A 23,578-nucleotide genomic window follows, 5' to 3' on the forward strand; every position below is an offset into this window, starting at 1 on the left:
GTCCAGAGTTTTTCTTTTTAAGGCTGAGTCAAGAATGTGTCTGCTTTGACTTTTATTTTTTTAAGTCTTTTGTTATCGTCTTAATTAATGGGGATTGTGCCACCAGTTACGGCCAACGTTTCATCAAGTTATGCAAAACCATCAGACCACGTGCTCTTACCACTGTCTTCCTCACACTGAGCAGCATATCTGCACCTCCTGCTACTCGTAGCTCCATCAGTGTTTGGAGAAGGAAGGAGAAACTAATAAATACAAACTGCCTTCTTCAGATGTATAAATTTGTGCTCGGGCATCTGCATTTCACAGGGTGCACGTCACATTTCAGGTTAGCGTGAAGTTCTTACACCCACTCTCTTTCAGTGCTGTCTTCGCGCATCTTCTTTGTTTATGCTTCTCTCTCCCCACCACCCAAATTATAAACTTCTTGATGAGCTGGTGGTACTTTTGTAACGGGAGCAGCTAATTTTTGTGTCAGGTTTACCTCCTGGAGGGCCTCAGCCGTTCTCCCCACGCTGCCCTCCCCGCAGCCACTGCCTGGCTTCTTCCGCTGGTTGGGAAATACCCTGAAAGTTTTGCTTCTTTGTACCCTGATTCAGCACTCGGTTGCAACAGGGCGAAAGATGATTCTTGCAGTTGAGAGAGTGCGTGAGTGCTTGGCTGAATAAAGATGCAGGTGAGGGGCGCTTGGAGCCACCTTTCAGGTTACAGCTTCACCTGCGTTTGCATCCATCTGCTGGTCCTTCTCAGAGATCCTTCTGCCATCCTGCCTGCACTGCCTTTCATTTTTGTATATTAAAACCAATATCCTGCATCTTTTCTTCATCTCTCCATCTGTTCACAGGGTAGGGCCCTTCACTCTTCCTTCAGGAAAGAGCTGGGCAGTTTGGGGCTGATGCTGTGAATAGCTGAATATCCGTTTCTGTCACTTCCCAGGCAGTGTTGGTGACAGCAGCAGCAGAAAAGAGATGCTCCTGTTAAAGAATAAAGAAAAGAAGAGATTAATTCTGAGGTGTCAGGTGTTTCGCAGTGTAGAAGCAAAGTTTCTTCATTATTATATAGATGAAATCTGAACCCTACTGGTTTATTGCTCTGTGTTTAAAGTGGCTGTACAGGGGGAGGGTAGGTTGGAGAGTCTGATACAGTGGGGAGGGGGGAGCCTGCTGCTCGGGGCAGCGATGGGTTAGTGTGAAACGTGCTCTGTGCCCAGGGCTGTCCTGCTGCAGCGAGGTGGCCGTGTGTGTACGGGAAGAGGGAGCACAAGCAAGAAGACATGTTTTGCACCACAGCATTCAAAACTAATGAGACCAGTTTCACAACATCTATGTTAACACTAAAAGTTATTTTTTTACATTCCTTAGTGATTATATTCTTTTCTTGAATCAAAAGAAACACTTAACACCCATAATTTCATTCCATTTTGAAACGGAGCCGATGCTTCACAGCATGCAACTCCACAGAGCTCTGGATGGAAATGAATGCTACTGTGTCTAATTGTATTTAGGTGGGCATAAACAGTTGCCAAATGAAAAGTTGGCTAGGATGCAGCATAGTAATTTCTTGAGCACTCTATTCATGTTGTATAAACAGATAACATTAACATACTTGTGAAGGAGCTACAAGATAATTAAGGCGTGTGGGGCTTACAGTAGTAAGGCTCATGCGTTTCACGATCTTGGTTTCCTGTTGCACCTGAAAAAAAAAAATCAGCAAATACTGTAGAGAAGAAATGAGAAGTTAGTCTTGTATTGCTCCCAGCTGAAACTTTCCCACAAGTATTTTTACTATAAATAAGAAGTGAAAGAGTTCACAGCTAAATTTAACCCTTAGCTTGATTGCTTTCCGGGTTTTTTTGGGTGGAACAGACTGTGGAACTGTAGGAAGGTGAAGATAAACTGGATCAATAAGCTGCATTTATACTTTATAAAAAATGCATCACCTTTTAATTTCTAAGGATTATCAAGGGGAAAATCATTGCTAATTGGAATTCCCCTCTCCTTCCCATCCAAAATCATGATTTTTGAAAGAAAGGAACTGAATGTTACTTCTCAGGGAAGTTTTCAAGCAGAAGAGCTTACAGCTGCCAGAATTTTAACCAAAAATGTTGTCAACGTACTAGAGTTCATAGACATTGCTTGCTCTGCTTTTAGATATTCAGAGTTACCATTCTGGAAAATCCCTTTCAGTTCGACTTAGTTTCACAATTTCTATGAAGTTAAACAACTACAGCTCATGTAAGTTTCAAGAGTTGAAGAAAAAACACCCCAAGGTGCTTAAAACTATGGGCTGCTGCTGCTAGCTTCAGCTTTATTCCCCCTCTAAGGCTTGGGCGAGGGAAGGGCAGCTTGGCTACGTGACTGCAGAGAGCCCCAGCGCAGGCAGGCGAGCCCTGTATTTCTGTTCTGACTTAAGAATGAGCTTAAAGTTCTGCTAAACCGACACAGAATTTGTATGCCTTTCTCCAGCTGCGTGTGGGATTTTTAAATTTTTGTTTAAACCTGTACGTGTGTCATATTTAGACCATAAAACATACCGTGGTTGAGGGGTGAGGGTTAAAAGTAGGATGTCTGGGCAAGGTCTCCAGTAACATGTTCAGCTGCCGGTCCCAATGCAGCTCCAGCGGGGACTGGCTATGGCGGTGCGGCAGCACGTGTGTTTCCTCTTGACTCTGTGTTTTACAGCTTTCCCTTGGGAATTTAAATGATAAAGGAAAACCTGTCCCGATTTAATGATTATATAAACTTGAGACACAGATTGTCAGGGAGTCGTCCACAGTTGCAAAGCTAAAAACACGATCCCTGTTCTTTGCAGACTGTTGTTAACAGTAGTCGACAAGGTGATACATTTCTCTATCAGACTGCTTGGAATACATTTTTATTTTTAAAGCAATCCTCAAACTGTAGCCAGCGAACCCATAAATCCTGTGGCAATGTTAGTTTGAAATGCCTTTGAGAAATGCAGCTTGCCTAGCTTCATAGCGCTCGTGTTTCTGAAGCCTTACTTGGGAAGAAAGCGCTATCTTGCTGGGGGAAGAGAGGGGAGATAATTAGCTGCTGAGGTCATTGTTTGCTCGAGCTGCGTTGATAGGGACAGCCCAGCCTGGCTTATAATGTAAACATAGTGTAAAATGTTTATCACCGGCTTTGTCATTTGCCTTATTTGTCAGGGAATCTCGGTGAGAATGAGAAGTTTTCTGGTGCTGCGTAGTGAGTTGAGGGAGTCGCAAGATTTCCATAAAAAGGCAGAGTCCTTGCTTGGGCGAGCAGCGAGGTTCTGCCTTGGCAGCCGTAAATTAGGCCTGACCTTTTCCAGAGGGAAAATACTGACTTAAATCCTTCCCTGCTGGGGGTGGGTGGGAGAAGTAAACCTCTCTACTTGCCTCTTTCTGATCTAATTTTCGTGTCCAATACTCACTGTTTTATGCTATAAAATGCTGAGAATGCAGAGGACAGGCAGGGAGAGCTTGTGCTGCCCGGTGCAGCTGGGAGCGGGCGCGCGTGGCCGCGCTGCGTTTGTACCATGGTGTATTCATCCTCTTCCTCTCCGAGCACCGCAGGCTCACAGGTCCAGCTTTGGGCATCTTATGTAAACTGGGGCTGTCAGAGCGGCCATCTAAACTTGAGTGCCCAGGTGGAAAAATAAAAGCCATAGCTGTTACTAAAGAGATTTTTGTTCTCAGGAGTATTTGGAGAAGGGGAGCGTGTTGCTGCTTTCAGAAGACAGTGTCATAAATTTGTACGCGCAGGTACGCTTTTAACCGTTGGCTTTTTTCCTGCTTTCCAGATCGTCGCTATTTTGAACAGACCACACCATGCGTGAGTACAAGCTAGTGGTCCTTGGTTCAGGAGGTGTGGGGAAGTCCGCTTTGGTGAGTTTTGGGAAGCAGTTCTGAAACCGATACACAAACTTCAAAATTGGCCTATCTTATTGCAGACAATGCTCATTAAATGCATTGGGATATGTTTTACTTTTAACGTGCATGGTGACTTCCAGGTAGCCACTGTTACACTGCTGAAGTATCTGTGAATGTGTGTCACGTTTTTGGAGAAGCAGCAGGCAATTAATCGCTGTTACAACAGTTAGCATTTCATTTCTGCTTCCCGCATGGATGTAATATTGTAAATGACTGAATGTCTGTATCTAAGTATTAAAAGCCTAACCTACGCTGGAACAGTGAATGAAGTCTTGCCATGCGTGGCAGTGAATTAGGGCTGGTTGCAGCCTTGCATACCTTGAAGGCTGTGTGTTTTCCATCCTCGATAAAACCTGAATGAGCAGCCTGGACTGAAAACGCGGGGCAGAATGAGAGGTCACCTCCAGGCTGTGCAGTGCAGAGGGATAAGCAGACTGATGACACTTAGGCACTCCTTAAGTACTTGTGTTGTTTCTAATAAGAGGTTTACGTAGCAGAGTTGATAGTAAAGCATTGTAAGAGACTTCTGTCACCTATTTGTCATACAAATCAGTCAAGCAGCTCGCTCCAACAAGAAAGGCAAAGAACTGGTCAAGTGTAAAGTTATCTAAAACAAGGAATTACACTGTGTTCCTTTTCACAGAAGATGGTAGTAGCTGACCAGTCATTCATGTCGTAGACGCTGCTTCTTGCACAGTTGTTTATTCTGCTGAAATGGGCTGCTAATAATCTTGCTAGTAAAACCTGCAGAATCCAGATGAACAGGAGGAAAGATTATTCAATCATGTATCGAACTTGATGTACTCTTTCAGAGGTCCCGTCCTAATCTTTACAAGATGTAGGTGTAAAATTTTTTTGATACACTCTATTCTTCCAACTTAAGCAATCCATATTACTTCTTCCACCAGCATTCCCTTGATTGAGTATCTGGCTTTTGTTACGTAACATTGAAAGACTTACTGGGTAAAATAGGACATTTACTAATATGCTGTATGTAAAAATTATTCTGCCTCTGACATATTTGAATTTCCTTATTTGTGATGTGAAGTCTGAGTCAGCATCCATTGCTGGCCTTTTTAAAAGCTGAAATGCGAATACTGACTTAGTCTGGTAGACAAAAGTTAAATTCTTTTTCACAGTCTAGGTGTTAAGTAAGCATATATTGCAATTCATATGCAACATTGATCCATTATGTTTATAACAGGACACAGTAACTGCCAATTAGCAGCTAAGAGTGAATAATATTTAGCTTTCAAGATGACTGTCTACTAATTTACAGGCATTAGCAAGGAGAGGTTACAAGGTGGGATTTAAAATAATATGGAGGTCACTTTAAAATTTCTTTCTTCGAACTGTATAAACTGTCTAACAAAGAGGCTAGTGTTCATTTTCTGTGTTTTCATTGAGAGTGTAGATTACAATATGGTGTTGTTTCAGTGCAAATCCTCCTTATTGTTTTAACTCTTCTGTGCCAATGTGATGCTGATTGTGCCTTTTGGTAATGATGACAGGATGGCAGAAAAACCTTCACCGTTATTAAGGCACAGATATTTTGCAACTTATTTGTTTCCTGTACAGTAGTTTTCTCCCCGTTTCTAATGAGGGTACAAATCTTCTGGCGTGTCAGTGAGTAGACAGTATTACCAAGAGTATCCAGTTGTGTGTAGTCTTACATAGAAGTGGAGAATAAAGTTGGGACGCACACCCCCAAACTAAGAGAAAGTTATAAAAGTCTTGGATCCACACATCACCTGAAAACAACCCCAGATTTGTATCTTCTCCCTCGGCCTCTCTTTCCACCTATAATCAATGAAAGTAACGTACATCAGAGATTAAGAATATTACATAGTAATACAGGTTATGAATGAATTTGAATATAATCGTAATTATGATTGTGTGTAATTGGTGTCTATGTGAACGCACAAGCACCAGTTGAGATAATAAGAGTTAGAACAGTGATTTATTAGAAATAAAACAATTTGAGAAGAGAAGACATGGGTTCAGTTAATTTTCTTTCAGAGCAGCACTGCATTTGTGGATATAAAATAAGACTCGGAGTGTTATAGTAGAAAGGTGAAACGTTGTGAGTGGTTTTTCACATTCTCGCACTGAAGACTGGTTCACAAACGCAGTTCCCAGAACGGAGCAAGAGAGATGTGACTGACTTTAGTGCTCAAATGTTAGCCTCCTAGCAAATAGCAACCTCTTCGGACTCTCTTTGGTTAGTAGCTGTGCTAAGAATCCTAAAATATAATCTGTGATCTACAGTTCTTATTGTTGGTTTCCATTGCTGGTATAACACTGTAATTCACATTAATAGTGGTATCTTATTATAATGATTTTCCTGAGATCTGTTACCTGAAAGGCAGACTGGGACAGCCATTCAGTGTAACAAGAAAATATTGGTGAAGCAAAGACTTTGATCGTTAGGGTGTAAAATAGGTTTGTTTAGTGATACAGGATGATTTTAAAATGAGGTCGTACTAGAAATATTTTTTTTCTTATATTAAAAGAAAGAGCAAACCATGAGGAACTGCTCGGTTTCCAGAATACAGCAAGATGTTTTGTGTGTATCTGGCATATGCCATTCTCTGAAAGTTTGCAAGTACTTGTGTGACAAATGTGAACCCTCTTCAGTAAAATCTCAGCCTCCTGTCCAAACAAAATACGGCTTCTCGAAACAGGTAGTGACTTCTCAGAATTTGTGTTAAAAAGCTTACGGAAAGTTCAGTTGGCAGAAGATAGTCGGTGTGTTTGTTGATTTTTAAAGAGACAAAATTAAGTGCTGGGATCTTGGTGCTTAGTTTTACAAACACACACCACCTTGTTTTACAAACATCAACCAAACCTCCGGCTGCTCCTGTGCTGCGTTACTACGTTATGGCAGATCATTGTAGGAAAGAGCATGGGGATGCGAGGCGAAAAGGAAAAGCAAGCTTTGCCTTGCAGAGGACAAGCGAAGCTGCGGACTGCCAGGAGCCAGAGCACGCCACGTATGGAGCTTGGATGTCCAGAGATGGGCCGCGTGCGAGTGACAGCTTGATAGGAAATGTTTAGAGTAGATTTGCTTCCTCTTTGACATGAACGATGTCTCCTTCTTTAATGGTTTAATACCAATTGAGTATCTGGAGTCACTCCAGATTTAACTTGCTGCTCTGAAATACATCTGTGCTCTGGGCACGTAATCCAGAGTAGCTCCACTGTAACTCTAATATGATTTGAATTGAAATGTGGATTTTCCACAATGTACAGATTGCCAGTTCTTCTGATTAAATTTCAAGTCTTCCATATTTGGTGATTTTTATTCTTCTAAAGACACAGGCACTAAAGTAAAGGCATTTTTGAGGATATCATCTTTTATGAAAAAGCAAGCAAGCAAACAGTTTACATTTCAAAGAAGTTTTGAAAACATGCTTGAATAAAGTGATTCTTAAAACAACTGAAACTATGCAAATTTTATTTTAAAAAATCAAAAATTTGTATGTCTTTTTCTCTGCTCCCCACTATTGAATTTTAATAGCAGTGTTGAGTAGTTTTTGTGTGTTACTTTTTCATAAAGTGCTTCCTGATAATTGTTACTGGTCGTGTTCAGCTCACTTAAGTTTTTTTCTTCTTTCCTATCTCCCCAGACTGTACAGTTTGTTCAGGGAATTTTTGTTGAAAAATATGACCCAACAATAGAAGATTCATACAGAAAGGTAAAATAACATCATTTTTATTTCTTTCAAGTCTCATAGAGCTTGCTTCTTTTTAATAGTGCGACGAAAGCTTATCAGAATGAGAAAGGGTCTTTTCTGAGAAAATGTTATGGCTGCATAAGACCGCAGCAAGAAAGCGATGCATAGAAAAGCATCAGTCTTGGAATAGTTTCATGCAGATAGTTTTCTTTGACTTCACAGAGTACTTTACTAGCTTAGGGCCTCCGAATGCAATCAGACAAATTGTATCAGCTACTATAAAGCTGAATTGTCAGGGAATGACAAATTTTGGTGTTAATTGGACCACTCCCTAACTTAGTTCTATTTAACAGGAGGATTATAGCTCTTATTACTCCATATAGCTAAGAGCTTTCACTTTAAATCTCCAGTGACTCAGGTTGAGGCAGTTTGAGGCTCTCCACTGTTCGCCTGTTTCTTCGTTAGAGGTTACTACACCTGCCCAGAGATCAGCCTGGTGTATTTTCCTGAACCATCACCGATTTCCGCTTGTACTGGGGTACGAGCTATGGTGTACTGCCCATCCTCCTGCCAGTGCTTCTGACTGATGTCTGGGGATAGGAACAGCTCAACCAAACTAGGGTCAGGCTGTTAATCAGATCTGTTTGCTGTAATTTGACATATAATCATTACTTCAAAACATAAAGATATCAGTATTTGCTATGTGTATGCTATCTGTTAGAGAGGATGTATACATCATTCATCACAGTAGGTTATATTACTGTAGCATAGCAATTGCATTTAGTTGTTTTCTTCTAGGAATGGCTGTTTTGCCAATTTAGTTCAAACGCGTTCTGCTTGATTTGAAGGCATATAAAATTCTTTACAGCAGTTTTGGATGCAGGCTTGTAATTGCTGAGCAAAAGTCCTTGTCAGGATCCCTGGCGCTGTCGTGTTACGCAATTCTGTCAACAGAGCTGCTTTCTTCACTCGATTGATGTCAAGTAACCCCTTGTTCTACAGATTAGCATAAATGTTACCATAATTAAAGGCACCGAAACAGCAAACAAAAACTTTAACATTTGTGCCTGTGATAATTAAATGTAAATTGTGGTATGAGTTCTGCTGTTAAATTTATTTGACTTTCCTGGAATTACCCTCGTTGGATCTGAGACATTTCTCAGTGAGTGGAAGACTTACTAAGACTTACTAACTGTGAGGATCATTAAATATTTTGCTTTTTCTTTTCTTCTTTACTCCCTTCACCCCCAGCAGCAAAGAAAAATTGAAGCTTTTAAGGTCCGTTGATTTGTAAGAGTGGATTTTTATCTCACTTAAGTTGAGATGTTTACAACGAGCTGCTCATTTAGGCCTTTATAATCAGCAAAGTCCTGGAGCATAAGTGAGCTGACCCAAATGCCTGGCTTGGGGCATAATTTATCCTCTAATAGCGGTGCCTCTCAGCGCTGGGGAGGTGCAGGTGTTGGCTTGCTTATAGAGGTCTTCGCGGCAGAAGTAAAAATTAAGCTGATGCTCCTCTTGCCTGTCCCATTTCAGACTTTTTTATTTTTAACTGCATTTGTCTCTTCCCTTTTTTCCCCAGCAAGTGGAAGTAGACTGTCAACAGTGTATGCTTGAAATCCTCGATACAGCAGGGACAGTAAGTATAACTTCTTTTTCTAATTGATATGGAGTTTCTTTGTTAAGAATGAGGTGAGGTGTTAAGAGTAGAACTTATAGTAGTAAAATAATCCTGCCCGAGCAAAAACAATAGGTCAGCTGCAATATAAATTGAACGGTTTTGTTAAATAACCCAAAACCCAGTGTGGTGAATGAGCCTTCTGCAGCCCTGCCAGCAGCATTGTGAATCCGTTCCCCAGCGGGTGTCCCAATGCAGGGACACAAAGGTTGGTGCATCCTGTGCCACTCACCTCTTCTCTGCCACCCACCATCGTCTCGCTATCAACACCCTGATACAGGATAATTTTACATGTTAATTTTGCAAGTGGCCAGAATACACAGACAAAAAAGGTGAGGTCTTAAGCAGCAGGCTCTTTACTAAAATAAAGGTAAGATACAAAGGTGGAAGGGAGAAGGAGGACTCAGTGCTAAGGCAGCATTGTTCTGTAGCTAGTTGTGGGCACAGTTTGACGCACTGAATCATTGTGGTTGCTTCTTTTAAAACCAAGTCTGTAATCACTGCTGTTTCAGCCTCTTGTACTACGTATTCATTCAGTAAGTAGGTTGCATCGCTCTGGGGCTTTTCCCCGAACAGGACTGAAGGGAGCAGTTTCCCCTTCCCATGGGGAGGGAAGAGGATACGTCCATGTGGATTGAAGCCACTTCCAGGCAATGCATAGGGATCTCCTCCCAGCATGTCACATCTGCCCACCTGGAGGGATTCAATCCGTAAAGATTCTGTACCTGTCAAGGAATACTCCTCTACCCCGGCGGCACCTCCCTGGCGCTGCCTTGCATGGCCCGTGTCATCCTTCCAGCCAGGGCCGCGCGGCGACTCCCTTTGCCACGCCAGTGTCACTTGCCGTCCTGCAAAGTCCTGTCACTACGTAAACAGACCTTGTAATGGTTGAGTGCACATCACAGGGGGAGGACGTGCTTCCTGAAAGTTAGTTTTATTTAGAAAGCTTTGAAAATTATCAACAGCAATGCGAAGGCGTGGAAGCAGAAATCATTGTTACACGGTTCTGGTAAAGCTTCCTTTCATAGCCACGGACAAAGGCAGCTCTGATCTGGTACAGATTTTCCAGCCTGCTCTTGCATTTCATTGCATTGAACCTTCAAGCCATTTTCATGCTAAAGATGACTACTATATAATTGCATATGTTCAGAGGTGATCAGGCACTGCCTTCCCACGCGGTCGTGCTCACAATAAATCGCGAGTATGTGACACCTATGCCTGTTTCAATATCGTGTTAGAGGAGAAATTGAATTTCCAGTCCTTATCTGTTATCTGGGGAATTGGTCTGATGGCAGACTCGTACTTAACACCATATCAGAAAATAAATGAAAGATCACTACAAAATATGTCAGCCAAATCTTAACACCTTGTATTATGGTTTGGGGCATACAACAGTCCATCTGCAGATACATTTTTATTGCTGTTCTTGATCTTTTTACCATCTTTTTCAAGAAGCCTTTTTCTCTATTAGGGGAAAAAAAACCAAAGGGAAAGAGATGTGTTAATACTTTTATTAAATTTGCATGCTTCAGTGGATTTCTGTAAGGGGTAAAAATGTAAATGCATGCTGTTTGGTACTATATTCTTGTCTCCATTACAACAAAAGTATTCCTTTGTAAATGTTCATTAGCTGCATTCACTAGCTAATGACTTTTTAAAATATTTGATTACAGGAGCAATTTACAGCAATGAGGGATCTCTATATGAAGAACGGTCAAGGGTTTGCACTAGTATATTCTATAACAGCACAGTCCACATTTAACGACTTACAGGACCTGCGGGAACAGATTTTACGGGTTAAGGACACTGAAGATGTAAGTAGAATATTTTTTCTTCTGCAAGTGGTTAAAATGTGTTTGTAAGTAAACATACAGGAATTTGTGAGTAAAATTTCTTTCTAAGAATATTCTTTGCTGTATAGCAAAGTCTTGTGTTGAAGTAAGTTTCCTTAGCATTGTTTGTTATTTTCAGTGATGTTATTTGAGGTCCAACACTTGCTAATAGGCATAGTGAAGCCAGATTTTCACATGTGCTGGAAGGCTAACAGTCTTTGGAAATGGTGGGAGTTGACTGGGAAAAAAAAAAAGCTGCAACAGAAGTACAAAGCCGTGACGTTTCCTGAAGGTCGGCTGTGAAGTCTCTCGAGTCCTGGCGCAGGGCAGGGTTGTACGCTGTGCCCTCTGTGCCGTTCACATGGGTACGGGTCATAATCCACGTTGGTGAACTTGAACTGCAAATAGAAAGGACGTGTTCAGCTTATTGACCAAAGTGTGCTTTGTAATTTAGGTGTCATTATTATTAATAGCTTTTTTTTTTTTTTTGGTAAAATCACTGAATGTTCCTTTATTTTCATTTCTCTGTGTGTGAGGGCAGCATCAGTAAGGGCTGGGGAGGCGGGATGGGAGCCTGTTCAGTCGCCTCCGCTCCGGCTGCCGGAGCTGTTCGTCAGATTAAGTAGTCCTGGGTCTTGTTGCATGAAGTTGAGATTCCCTTACTGTAGCTGTGCAGAGCCTCTTGGTTTGTGAGCTCTGCTTCAGTCAAATCCATCGGAACCAAAACTTTCACAGGATTTTAGGTTATCGTATGAAACTGTGCTTATCCCTTTCTGAAGGAAAGGGGGATGTTTAAGGGTCTGTGGTGTGGTCTGTCGCTCCCGTGACGCCCGTCTGTGGGCAGGGAGGGTTCAGCTTTGCGCTGCGGGTGTGCCTGTCCCTGCGAATGGCAGTGGCACTCGGCAGACCACCCTCACGGTCTGAGGCTTTTAAACTCTCGACAGTTTTCTTTCTTCTGTCATTTGACAAAATCTGTAGCCCCAAGGAGATCACACAGTTGTATGAATTAAATCATTGAAAGATTCTGAAAGAGTCTTAGCTAGTGACGCAAGGTTGTAATTTTGGTTGTTTAAATCCCTTTTTAAAATAAGGAGAAATTACATTAAGATAGTTTGCATTCAGTCCTGTTTGACAGAAGAAAACTATTTGCCGTATTTCCAGTTCAGGCCCCAACTCCTGTAACTGGAACTCCTTGGCAGGCTTTTAATTTCTAAATGTGTGATGTAGATGAGGTTGCCGGTGGCTTTTGCCATGGTAGCCATGCGGCTGTGGAGACGTGTGGAACTCTCTCTCTGTGTAGGCTTCTTCCAGAATTAGCTGAAATTAATTTTTTGTTTTTTGCCTAACAGTTGATAATGTATTCAAGGGTTTGCCCTGAGGAGTGTGAAAAAGGTTGCCTTTTTTTTTCCACTGACAGCTTAAAAGTAGCCGCTGCCTTTGATGTCGATTGCTTTCGGGTTGTGTCAGCCGCTTTCTGGCTCACCAGCGGAGCTGTGGAAGCAGCAGCAGCCTCTCGCGCACAGCCCTGATCTCCTTACAGCGGCTGGGGGAGCGGTGGGGGTCGGTAAACAGGGCTGGGACACGTGTTTAGGCCAAATCCTGGGTAAGCTATGTGCATTGTATTTAAATAGCCGTTCAGGAAAATGCAGTTTGCGCAGAGTGCGCGGGGTGGGATGAGCACAGCCCGCAGCTCAGCTGTTCTGGGGCTGAGGGCAACCTCTCAGGGCTGCTTCTTTCTCTTGGATCTTCGTTGTCCCGTATCCTGATTACCTTGTTTTGAACGGCTTTGGTTCCCTCCTTGGTTTAACAAGCTGAACTTCTATTTATGCAAAACTGATTCTCATTTAGGTAGGGATTACACTTGCATAAATCCCTGGTAACATGAGTCCTTTATTAGCCTCTCGGCCAGCGCCCAGCGCTTCGCTCAGCTGCACTCGCTGGAGCGGAATTTGCACCGTAAGCTGGTCAAGTTCGTCGGACAATAGAGACTGTTGCTTTTGTTTTTACTTCAGTGATTTGATTTAATTATTAAAATGCATTTATTTATTTTGTGTTAGGGGGATGTTACTTGTTGAATCCAGGCCTGAGAACCTTTTGAACGTTTAAGCCATGTTCTGCTGAGTTAGGAAAAAGCGCTCCTTCCTGTATTTAGTTTCAGAATGTGTCTTTTAAAATCCCAATACTTAAACCATTCAATTATGTATGTCTAAGAAAGTTTAAATTCCAGTCTTCTACATGAACTAGTAAATGATCAAAAGCTAGTTGTTCATCAAACTCCATTTCTGGCTCTATGATAAACAATTACTACCTTTTGAAATAACCTTATACAGAGTTTCATGTCTTTCAAACCTATACTGTTTACCCATCTAGGTATAGCTTTTTTTCCCTATTATTTCACATCTTGATATACTTTTTTTTTTTGCTGAACATGTTCAAAATACATTTTCATGTTTTGGTGTGAGAAAATTTCTCTTAACTATCCAGAAAACTGTAAAGAACGGGATTAAGCTGATATAGTTGTAAATATCCTGTTGGGGTCTGATGTGAAATAAGCCTTTTTGGATTTGCCTCATCTGTATTGTGACTTCAGCTTTCTGATGTAATAAGTAAAACTTTTTTCTCAAAACTAAAAATATGATCATTTTCTAATCAGTATGGCTGTAAGTTTTAAATACAAAAATTAATCTTGAGTGTCGTTGAATCGGGAAGAGACTACAAATATTAACATTGAAGTAGATTAAAAACATACAGCGTGTTGTAAGTTACCAAAGGAAGTGGATAATGATTTATTTTCCAGCTGGAAAGTACTCATTTTCTGTTCAAAGAATTAAGTGCTTCAGGAAATGGAGCGGGGTGCACACCCATTATCAGCAGTTCTTCGTTTTTTTTCTACTTTTACATAGTGTAAGGGAAACAGGATGCTGTCGCTGTTGTGTGCATGCGAAGCACTGCATGCGTCCTGCAGATCTTGCTGTGGTCTCGCGTTTCAAAATCCACCTTAGCTCTGGCTGTATCGTCCCCTAAGATCTATGAGGTGCAGGTTGTAAAAGCAAACTTCAAAATGGTATGTAACCCACAATTCTCAGGCGTAGAAAGTCCTGAACTGCGTGTCTGTCTCCAAACTGGCTGTGAAAATGTGCAGGCTGGAGCTGGGGAGCCGCGTGGGCTGGGTGCCCCAACTGCGCGGCCCGTAGGGAAGGGTCCTGAGGAGGGGCAGGCAGCGGCCGGGACTGCGCTGTAATCTCATCATCTCGCAGGTATGGAAATGGCACCTGAGGGTAGGTGGTTTTGGTTGTTACGGAGGTTTTTTTGGGTGCTTTGGGTGTTTTTTGTTTGCTTGTTTGAGGTCTTTTCTACCTATTTGTGACATCTTGGTGGGCTACAGCCGTGGTAGAGACTGCCTGAGAACCGGAGAAAGCCTTCTGAAATTATATATCAGGATACTATTTCTAAAACGTCTTAGTACTGGTTTTAATCATATTTTTGCCCGATTTCTTTCTCCTGAAAGAGTTTTAACTCAATATCTAAACATAACTGATGAGAGCAAATCCTGCTGCTTACACTCACCATCGCTTACTCTGATACTTTCTGAGACAAATGGATTTATAACTTAGTGAGTGCGGACTGCACTTGGCTCTCCGCGCTGCACCAAGCAAATACAATCGCAGCCCTGGTGAGAAACTACAGCTGAGCAAGAGACCCTGTCCTTTCTGTGGCCCCTTGTGCCGTTTCTGGGAGGGCTGGGCAAGCCAAGGGACCCTCCTTTCTGTGCAGCCTAATGCAAACACGTTGTAATAAGCATTTACTACAGCCACGGTCGTTTTCCTACAGTATTAAATGTCTGTTTTTCTGTAGGAAATGTCACAAGGAATACGGTTTCCCCAAGGCACTTTCTTCCTCATGAAGGAGCGAGAAGGTGACTCACCCAGACACTTTAGAAAGCCAACAGCTTGAGGAGAGGGACAGGTGCCCTTTCATCGTTGGCTTAAACAAATGATGTGCCTGTATTTGCGTCATGGGTCTAGCATGAATCTTTTGAACATGTATCAAACGTTTAATATTGCATGAGGTTATTTATTGGAAGTGGTGTCCTTTCAGGAGCTGAGCTGCTAGGTGGTCACTAGTTTGGAAATTCTAATTATTCTAAGCTAGTAAATACCAAGCACAGTGTTTGTGCCTTTTGTGTAGTGAACATCCTCTTTTCTGTGTGTATGCAGAACATGGCAGTAGTATGGTACTCTATTGAGATGAGGAAGGTGGTCTTGTGTGGGAATACTTAGCTGCACAGGACTATTCCTTTTTATTCCATGTCCAGGGCAGTGCTTTTCAAAGGTGCTTCCATTTATTGTTGTGTGGCTTGACAACAGGTTGACAAGGCAGGTCAAAAGGGCTGAAACATATAATGTCTGTCTTAAAACACATGCTGTATGTTCTGTTGTCTAAAATAGGCTAAGTTGGCAGGCAGTTTAGCCTACTGCCACTTGGAAGTCCTGAAATGCATTTCAGTAGTAAATTAAGTTTTTGACTAGAAAGGTGTTGGATGTAGAGACCAGAAAATAAATCTTTACTAACTTAAGATGGCGCTGAAATACTACCACTTGGTTTTACGGTGTCCTCCATGTGTTTAATTCTTAGTGAACCAGGGTGTCTATAGTATCGACTTTCTACAAGCCTTTCCCAGCAGTCTAGTTTGTGAGCTCTGCTGAACTTCTGATTTTTATTGTTTTTCATACTGTCTATACTGTCTCTCCCCGCCTCCCCCCGCCGTGCCTTTGTAAGCCATAGCATTACAGTCCATGTTGTATGTTAACTTGCTGATGTATGTCTCGTTCTTGCTTGTCTTCTCTCCAGGTTCCAATGATTCTGGTTGGCAATAAATGTGACCTGGAGGAAGAGCGTGTAGTCGGCAAAGAACAGGGTCAAAACTTAGCAAGACAGTGGTGTAACTGTGCCTTTCTAGAATCGTCTGCAAAGTCTAAAATCAACGTTAATGAGGTAACTATCAGCTGTTCCCTTGTCTTTCCTGCTTCAGCATGAATGCCACATTAAACCAGCATGCAGTCCCTCATATATTTCTTAATGGGGAAGATTCAGGATGATTCTGAAATCTCCGCCTAAGAAAGGCTTGCAATGCAGCGTATTTAGCTACTGCTTTCTGTTTGTTTTAAGGAGATCTGCTCCTTTTTCTCTGTAAAGGGTGGGTGACTTCTCCAGGTAAGTGCTTTCTATAGCCTGTCAGAGGACATGAATAGCAGAAGGTCCTGAGTAAGCCCAGTTAACTGGATGACTCTTAGCTTTACTTTGTTTGGAAAGTATACTTTTTTCACAATAACTGCTGTTGCTATTCAGAATTTGGATTATGCCCTGATGTATTACATGTCATGTTGCATAGTGTTGGCTGTTGTTTCTGAAAGTATTTGCTTTTCACATTCCTGTTATGTCTGGCTGCTCAAGCAGATCCCATCGTAGTCCTCCACTGGTAAGCCACTAACTTACTGACACCGTGTCCAAACATTTATCTGTCTGAGCAGTTCCCCATGTCTAAATGAGAAACACCTTTGCAATCGGTGCGCCTTTTGCTGCTGCCTGAGGTAGTGTAGTTCTGCTGAGGGATCTCTGCTTGACATCAAGCACCAAGTTTTTACTCTCTGCTGTGAATTATCTGACTGTGACAGAGGCCAGGTTTCCAGCCACAAAAGCTAAGGTGACCCCATTGAGCGTTGCTGGTTTGGTGCCAGGAGATAACTGGGACCGTTTAGGAGGCTGTGTGATAAGCAGGAGCAGTAGGATCTTGGACTGGACCCAGTGTTAATTTGGCAGCTAGTGGGGTGTGCGCAGCACTGCATCTACCCGGTTGAAAGGGAAGGGAGCTCCAGGCTGAATGAATTGCAGCTTCTGTGGTTGGGATTAGCATCGCTGTAGCGCGCACCAGTCTAACCCGGTAAATACAGCTCGCTGAGCTAGACTCCTGCCAGAAGGGTTTTTCTGTGTGTGTGTGTCTGAGCTGTAGTAAAACTATGACTGTTAATGAAGAAACTAGTGGCTCAATCATTGAACAGATCACCATGGAGTATAAGAATTCTGTTTTATTTGTATTTCCACAGTTTGTGGCAGAGACTGACCTCTCGTTAGCCAAAGGTGCTTAAAGCTCTCCTGAGAGCTGTGCAGGAAAGGGGATTCTCTAGTGGGCAGAAGACTGAACTGTCCTGGGGCGAATGCACACCCATGGTTTACATACAGTCATCCTTAACGTGTGAATCCTGTGTCTCCGTATTTCCCTGTCCTGTCTGCTGCCTCCAGTGAGACTCTCATCATGGGGAAGAAAATTATTAACTGGAAGATTCGTTTCTGCTTTTATTGTGATCTTAATTTTCTGGTTTTCTGCCAGTTTATATTGTCTGGTTATGAAAAGCATAAAAGCTAAGGAAATCAAAGAGAAACAAGCCACTTATTGTACTGGTTATTTGTTTGTTCTGCCAGCTCATGGACTGGGGAAGCATTTGCATTATTCTGGGTCTTGGTTTTGGTTTTTAGCTACTTTTGGACTTTCTAATTTTCTTAAAATCTGGGCTAAAGGGTGATAAATTTCTATGTGCCTTCGAAACTCAGACTCCTCCTGCACATCATAATCACTTTCGAATCATCTTGGCTCTTCTTTATAAAGGCTTGAAGACTGAAAACTGTTTTGCATCAGCATAGAAGGTGCCACTTACTAATTGGTTTCCTACAGGAACTTCTTATTGGTATCTTATCTGTACACTTGTGAACGTCTTGGCTGTGTCCACTGGAGATTACGAACTGCTGCTTTTGCCTGAGGCTGACAGTAGAAAACTGTAGCAATAAGCTTAGTAAAGGAGTAGCGTGAGCAACTCAAATGCTATTTTAAAATATTTTACATGAGATCTTGATAAAGCCACCATCATGTTCATTTCATTCAAAACTATTTAACTGTGCACTAGTGCTTTTTCATGTAGCTAATAGCCGGAAAATCTTAAATTTCTAGTTGTTGCAATTTGTTATAAACTGTTTCTTTGTCTTCCGAATTTCCTTGGAATCAACAAGAATTTGTGAGCTGTCAGCCACTCCAGGAAGGAAAAAAGTAAACAAGAACAAGGGTGGAGCTTTCTGAAGGTTTAAATATTTCTCCTCAATACTCTGATCCAGCTCCAAGCATTTTTGCAAAGCTCGTTTTGCTATAAATGGGTTGAGTATTGCTGGGAAAACAACTCACAGCAAAAGCGTTCACAAGAAACTCATCTCTGAAGCTGAAAGAGGCCCCTGTAATCGTGCCCTTCTGGAAATGTCTTGAGTTCAGGGCAGATGTTTTGCTTCTCCTTGCTGATTTTATTAATAAACTCAAAAGATTAGACCAGGCAAAAAGGTGAAGTGATTAACAGCTTGAATCTGTTTGGCAAAGAGGAAAATTAACAGTGCATCCTATGCAGTGGGTGAATGAAGACCACTCTTGAAGGTGACAGCCAAGGAAAAGGGATGCCGTGAGAATACGCTGGTGGTGTAGCAGTGTTCTGCAGAGACACTCATCAGCCCAGAGAGCACCAGTGAGAAGGTGATCCTTAAGGATGTTATGCCTGTCTTTTAAAAAACCGTTTGTCATTTTCCAGTTTTCTCCCCCTTTTCCAAAGCAAGGGATTCGTGGCCATTTCATTGCCATAGTCTTCTGAAGCCTTTGGTCATATGCAACCTGAAGGAGAAAGCTGTATGCTGCAGGATAGGAGTTTACAGCTCCCTTATGTTCCGCACGCTGATGGGAGCTCTGTGCTCTCTTGTTCCACAAGCATTTGCTTGAGAAACATGTTTAAATAAATGCAAGCAGTTTAACTGAATCTAAAAGACTGCAGCCACCGGGAAAGAGCATCAGCTTGCCAACCTGCCTGATTTTTGACGCTTGCATAGTGTTTTATCACTTTGATTTTTCAGTTTGTGTTTTTCATTTTCAGATCTTTTATGACCTGGTCAGACAGATAAACAGAAAAACACCAGTGGAAAAGAAGAAGCCTAAAAAGAAATCATGTCTGCTGCTTTAGACTCCTATCGCGCAGCAGCTCTGAGCCAGGTAAGAAGTGTCTGAATTACACCCACAGCTCAGGTGATCGGACCGGGAGCTGCTCCCAACAGAGAGGGGACTCGCTCCCCTTCCCTCCGCTCCTCTTCGTTCCCAAATACAAAATTCCTTCCCGTTCTGCTGCATTTGTCGGACTTTTTAAAAAAGTCAGTTGTACTGACTGACCTGCCAGAGAAATACCTGCTTCTCTCCCTTTCTCCTTTTGCTTGGGTTGATGAGTGCGACAGAGCGGGAACTTCCTTGTTAACCTTGCAGGTTCTCTCTCTGTCTTGTGACACCATGCTCTGAGCCGCTCAATTTTGCTTCATTTTTATCGTCTGCTGAAATTTGGTAGCATCTCTGTAGCTTGTGTTATTGCTGCAGCTGCTGTCTCAGTCTTAGATGCTATGGGGACAATTGCAAATTGGTTGGGGTGGGACATGGATTTCAATAAACAGAAATTTGCAGAAATAAAAAGCTGCCCACCAAAAAAAAACCACAACAAAAAAACCACAACCAACCAAACCAAAACCAAAAAACCATCCCAAGGTTGGACATAGCTATAAATGATCTTCCTGTGTATCTTGGGAGGGTACTCTGTGTGCTTACAGCTGTTCTATCGCACTCCTGAAAGAAAAGAGCATTTCTGTAGCTTCAGGTTTTGAACAGCAGTATCACCTAGGCTGTCCCGTGAGCTGTTGGCCTCTTGGCACAGGAGTGTGCTGCATGGCACCCGTCGGAGGCAGAGAAGGTGCAGGGTCCATGGCCCATCTCGGCACTAGGAAGTAAGCAATGCTCAGAAAGCAAGCGGATCGTCCCGCCCGGCGGTTGTAGCGCAAAGCACGCTCAGCCTGCGAGCGCGGCAGGGCAGAGACGCAGCCCGGCCCTGTAGGGACGAGTCGGGGAGGAATGAACTCGCCGCAGTGCTCTGGCTGTGCCGGCTGCCTTCGTGATCTTGGGCTGCACAGCCTGTCAACTTCTGATGATTCCTGTGACCCGTCAGAAGCTCTGTATTCGGTTCTTTAGTTTCATAAATAGGTGCAGTGTAGCTAGCAAAGCGAAGTGCCCTTGTCCTACAGCTTTTAAGACAAACTCCTGGTCGTAGAAGGATTTCAGAGATAATTCCTGAAAATAGGTGGCTCCCTGCCTTCTCCCAGATCTGAAGTTCATGCTGTAGGTGGCCATTTATGTAGCCTAGGTGTGATTGAGTAGGATAAATGGAGCTATGCAGTTAACCTGGCTTCTAGTGACTTGTGCTTTGTTGATTGATGAGTCTCTTATCCTGAGCTTTGAATGCCAGAAAATAATAGCTTAGGGTTGTGGGGAAGCAATGGCTCTAGGAAAAGAAAATGAAGAGCAGGTCTCAAGTGGCTTTTCCTGTTCCTCAGGTGATATATCTGAATTTAGCTAGCGTGGCGTCAGCCAGGATGACTTCTTGGAGACGGGCTTCCCCAGCCCCGGGGAGGACGTGCTCTGCCGGGCTTGGGGTGGCTCTGCCCTCGCCCTCCTGCCCGGGATCCTGCGCTGCAAAGCCCAGCGTTGGCAGCAGCGTAGCACTGAAATACCAGCAACTGCTAAAGGAGTTCCTGCATTCAGCCAATTACTGATGAGACTTCTCACAACGTTGACTTCTACCCATGCCCCCAAATCTGCTCTAGATTGTCGAAATACTTCACAGTGTCCCCCCATTCTTTGTAAATCTCTTCCCAATTGATTGCCTGTTTGTTACAGCTGCAGGGAGGTCTCCAACATTAGACTTTAAGAGCATCTCAGAAATGTAAAAGATTAAGTCCCTCTTCCATAAATTGTTCATCCATTGCTGAATTCAAAATCCACTTGAATGCTGCCTGTCTCGTAAAGCAGATTGAGTTGGAAGGACACTACCGTTATCGCAGGAGAAAGACAGGGTGGCGGCTCCTCTGTCACTGCTCTGCTGTGGTCATGATAAAACAAGAACTTGTTTCTTAGAGTTATAGTTTCCAAAGTCTCTTTTCTTTCTGTACCTCCGAACTCGGAGGATGATAGGAACAAACCCCAATACTGGAGGAAGATAAGCTCTTCCTGCTGAAATGCTGCGTGTTTTTACAAGCCTGAGTGTGGGCAGTTTTCTGGGGAAGCTTTCAGACCTTTGTTCGAGATCATTCATCTCGTCTTTAGGATGAGAAACATCCCCCCATCATCTTTTTTCACTTTTTCTAGATTGCAGGAATGAAGAACTGTTGCCTAAATGGAAAGTGCCAGCATTCCCGACTTCAAAACTTTATGGAAATTAATAACATATCTGAAGAAGCTTCTCCTGTTTTTATATACTATGAGAAGAATTTAGAACTTAAAATGGTTTGCACACAGTCCCTGGAAAAAGAAATTGCGCTGTGTATATCTCTTGGAAATTTAAGACAATAGTACTCCTCCTTTGCAATAGCAGTTAACAGATGTGAAAATAAATATAATTGACTCTAGTGTATGATTATACAAAGGAGCATGGATGCATTTCAAATGTTAGATATTGCTATACTATGATTAAAATTTCATATTGACCCTTTTATCATAATTTTTCCCCGTCAAGAACTAAAAATGTTCCACCATTATATTTTATATCTATAACTATAGATATATATTATCTGAAATTTCCCTTTGAACTCACTGCAGCAAATAACCTTTTGAGTCATTGACTTCATTTTATATTTAAAAGTTACGGAATATCATTATTTTCATTCTGCCATTATATTCTAATTAAAAATGTTTGTGCATAATGCTTTGGAAAAATGGGTCTTTTATAGGAAAAAAAAAACTGGGATAACTGATTTCTATGGCTTTAAAAGCAAAAATATATAATATACTAAACCAACTCTAATATTGCTTCTTGTGTTTTACTGTCACAGATTAAATTACAGCTTTTATGAATGATTAAATTTTAGTACATTTTCATTTTGTTTCTGTGTTTTTGTTATGGTTTCCAGGCTTTGGGTTTTATCCATTTTTTGTGAATTCCTCTTCCATTCTGGTAGATCAAGTATTTTGTTATAACAAATACCACCACTATGTCGTTATGCTGATGCGATGTCTTCACGCACCCTCCTTGTTGGATGTATTTAATCATATCGCACCCTAAAGTACAGAAGGCTACTTTTAATTAGTTTTGTATATTCTTTTGAATGTTTAAAGATTGTATTCTGCTGAAAAGACTTCCTCTGTACAATTATTTTTGTATGTACAAATTTGGTTTAATACTGTATCAAGGTCTGACTTTTACTGTGATCTTCCGTTTCACACGTTCATGTACTTGGAGGGTAGAATCCCCGCTTTGCCAGTGCCACCGCCAGGCAGGAGCCCGTGGTGACCTCTCACGGTCAGCATCTCGACACCGAGCTGTGGAGTTGAAAGTTGGTTCTGTCTAAATACAATTTCAACAAAGCAAACAGCTGCTTTACATTTTTAGACAAAATCTGGCTAATGTTACCTGATCTGCACAGTCAGCTGAAGGGGCTTTTTGTTTCATTTTGGGTTTGTTTGTTTCTTTTTAAACACCTGTTGGTTTCATAAAGTTTAAAAGAGCAGGATATGAAGAGACCCATGGGTGCTCAGCCTCGTCCTCCCGTGTATATGCAAGTAAAAGACCCGCCTTTGGGACCTGGGGGGCCCAAATCCCATCCTCGGTGTGATGCTGCTGGAACTCCTGCAGTGTTGAGGTCTTGCTCCTGCTTCGCTTCTGAGTAAGTGAGAAGAGAAATGTATCTTCACAGTGGAGAAAACTCAGGACGGACTTTGTCCTGGTTGTTTAAATGGGAAATCTAAATGTAATAGCTGGTGAACAGTTGTTCCTGGACCTGTTGTATAGTTTTATTGGAAACCAGGGGGGAGAAATTTCTATAAATAGGTTTTTCTAAAACTCTGTTACTGATGCAGCTGTTGAATTATACAGAGATCCCAGTTTCTAAATGCAGCCCAAACAAGACTGGATGAAAATATTTGGATGACGATAATGTGAACACATCTGCCTACTTACAAGCTACTAGGACAAACGTAGTTACTTAGCTGGTTGTCTTCAACCTACCTATGCGCTTCCTTTTTCAGGAGGAGCAGAAGCATGGTATTTGCAGGTTGGTTATCTTTACTAAATGTAAAAATATTTTAGTAATAAAGTAATTTTAATGTACATGCTGATTGCTAGATGTCTATTCTATAAAAACAGAAACCTAACCTTAATTTTCTGGATACAGTGTGGTATGTACGTTCATCAAACCTCCTTTCATAAATTCCAAGTGTGTTTTATGCAGAAGAGCCGGCTACGTTACCTACTGCCAGCAAAGCTGGGGGCGCGCGGTGTCGGGGGGTGCTCAGCCTGCCGGTGCTTTTCCATGTCACTTCCGAACTTGGCGACTCTGCAGCCTCTCCCAGTCCGGCTCTTCCCGTGGTGTA

At 42.2% G+C, this 23,578-nt stretch overlaps 1 protein-coding gene and 1 long non-coding RNA gene across 7 annotated transcripts in view; one reads left to right on the forward strand and one right to left on the reverse strand.

Annotated features, from left to right (window-relative positions):
* The window catches only part of RAP1A (RAP1A, member of RAS oncogene family), a 43,201-nt gene extending 19,886 nt beyond the window's left edge, over positions 1-23,315 (forward strand). For 5 of the 6 annotated variants that reach the window (XM_075174223.1, XM_075174228.1, XM_075174224.1 and 2 more), the window contains 7 exons: positions 3,781-3,865; positions 7,540-7,608; positions 9,170-9,226; positions 10,939-11,079; positions 15,949-16,092; positions 19,056-19,171; positions 21,359-23,315. In XM_075174223.1, the coding sequence (XP_075030324.1) occupies positions 3,809-3,865; positions 7,540-7,608; positions 9,170-9,226; positions 10,939-11,079; positions 15,949-16,092; positions 19,056-19,142 (555 nt within the window). In that variant the 5' untranslated portion in view covers positions 3,781-3,808 and the 3' untranslated portion in view covers positions 19,143-19,171; positions 21,359-23,315. The remainder of the gene's footprint in view (positions 1-3,780; positions 3,866-7,539; positions 7,609-9,169; positions 9,227-10,938; positions 11,080-15,948; positions 16,093-19,055; positions 19,172-21,358) is intronic. The other variant, XM_075174229.1, reaches the window with a different exon arrangement.
* LOC142093243 (uncharacterized) lies at positions 880-2,623 on the reverse strand. The gene is made up of 3 exons (XR_012677348.1): positions 2,531-2,623; positions 1,645-1,689; positions 880-971 (listed from the first exon to the last, which is right to left on the reverse strand). It is a non-coding gene; the product is annotated as an uncharacterized LOC142093243 (long non-coding RNA).
* Positions 23,316-23,578: the final 263 nt, after the last annotated feature.

Source organism: Calonectris borealis, chromosome 26 (assembly GCF_964195595.1).
Source record: "Calonectris borealis chromosome 26, bCalBor7.hap1.2, whole genome shotgun sequence".
Taxonomy (NCBI): domain Eukaryota; kingdom Metazoa; phylum Chordata; class Aves; order Procellariiformes; family Procellariidae; genus Calonectris; species Calonectris borealis.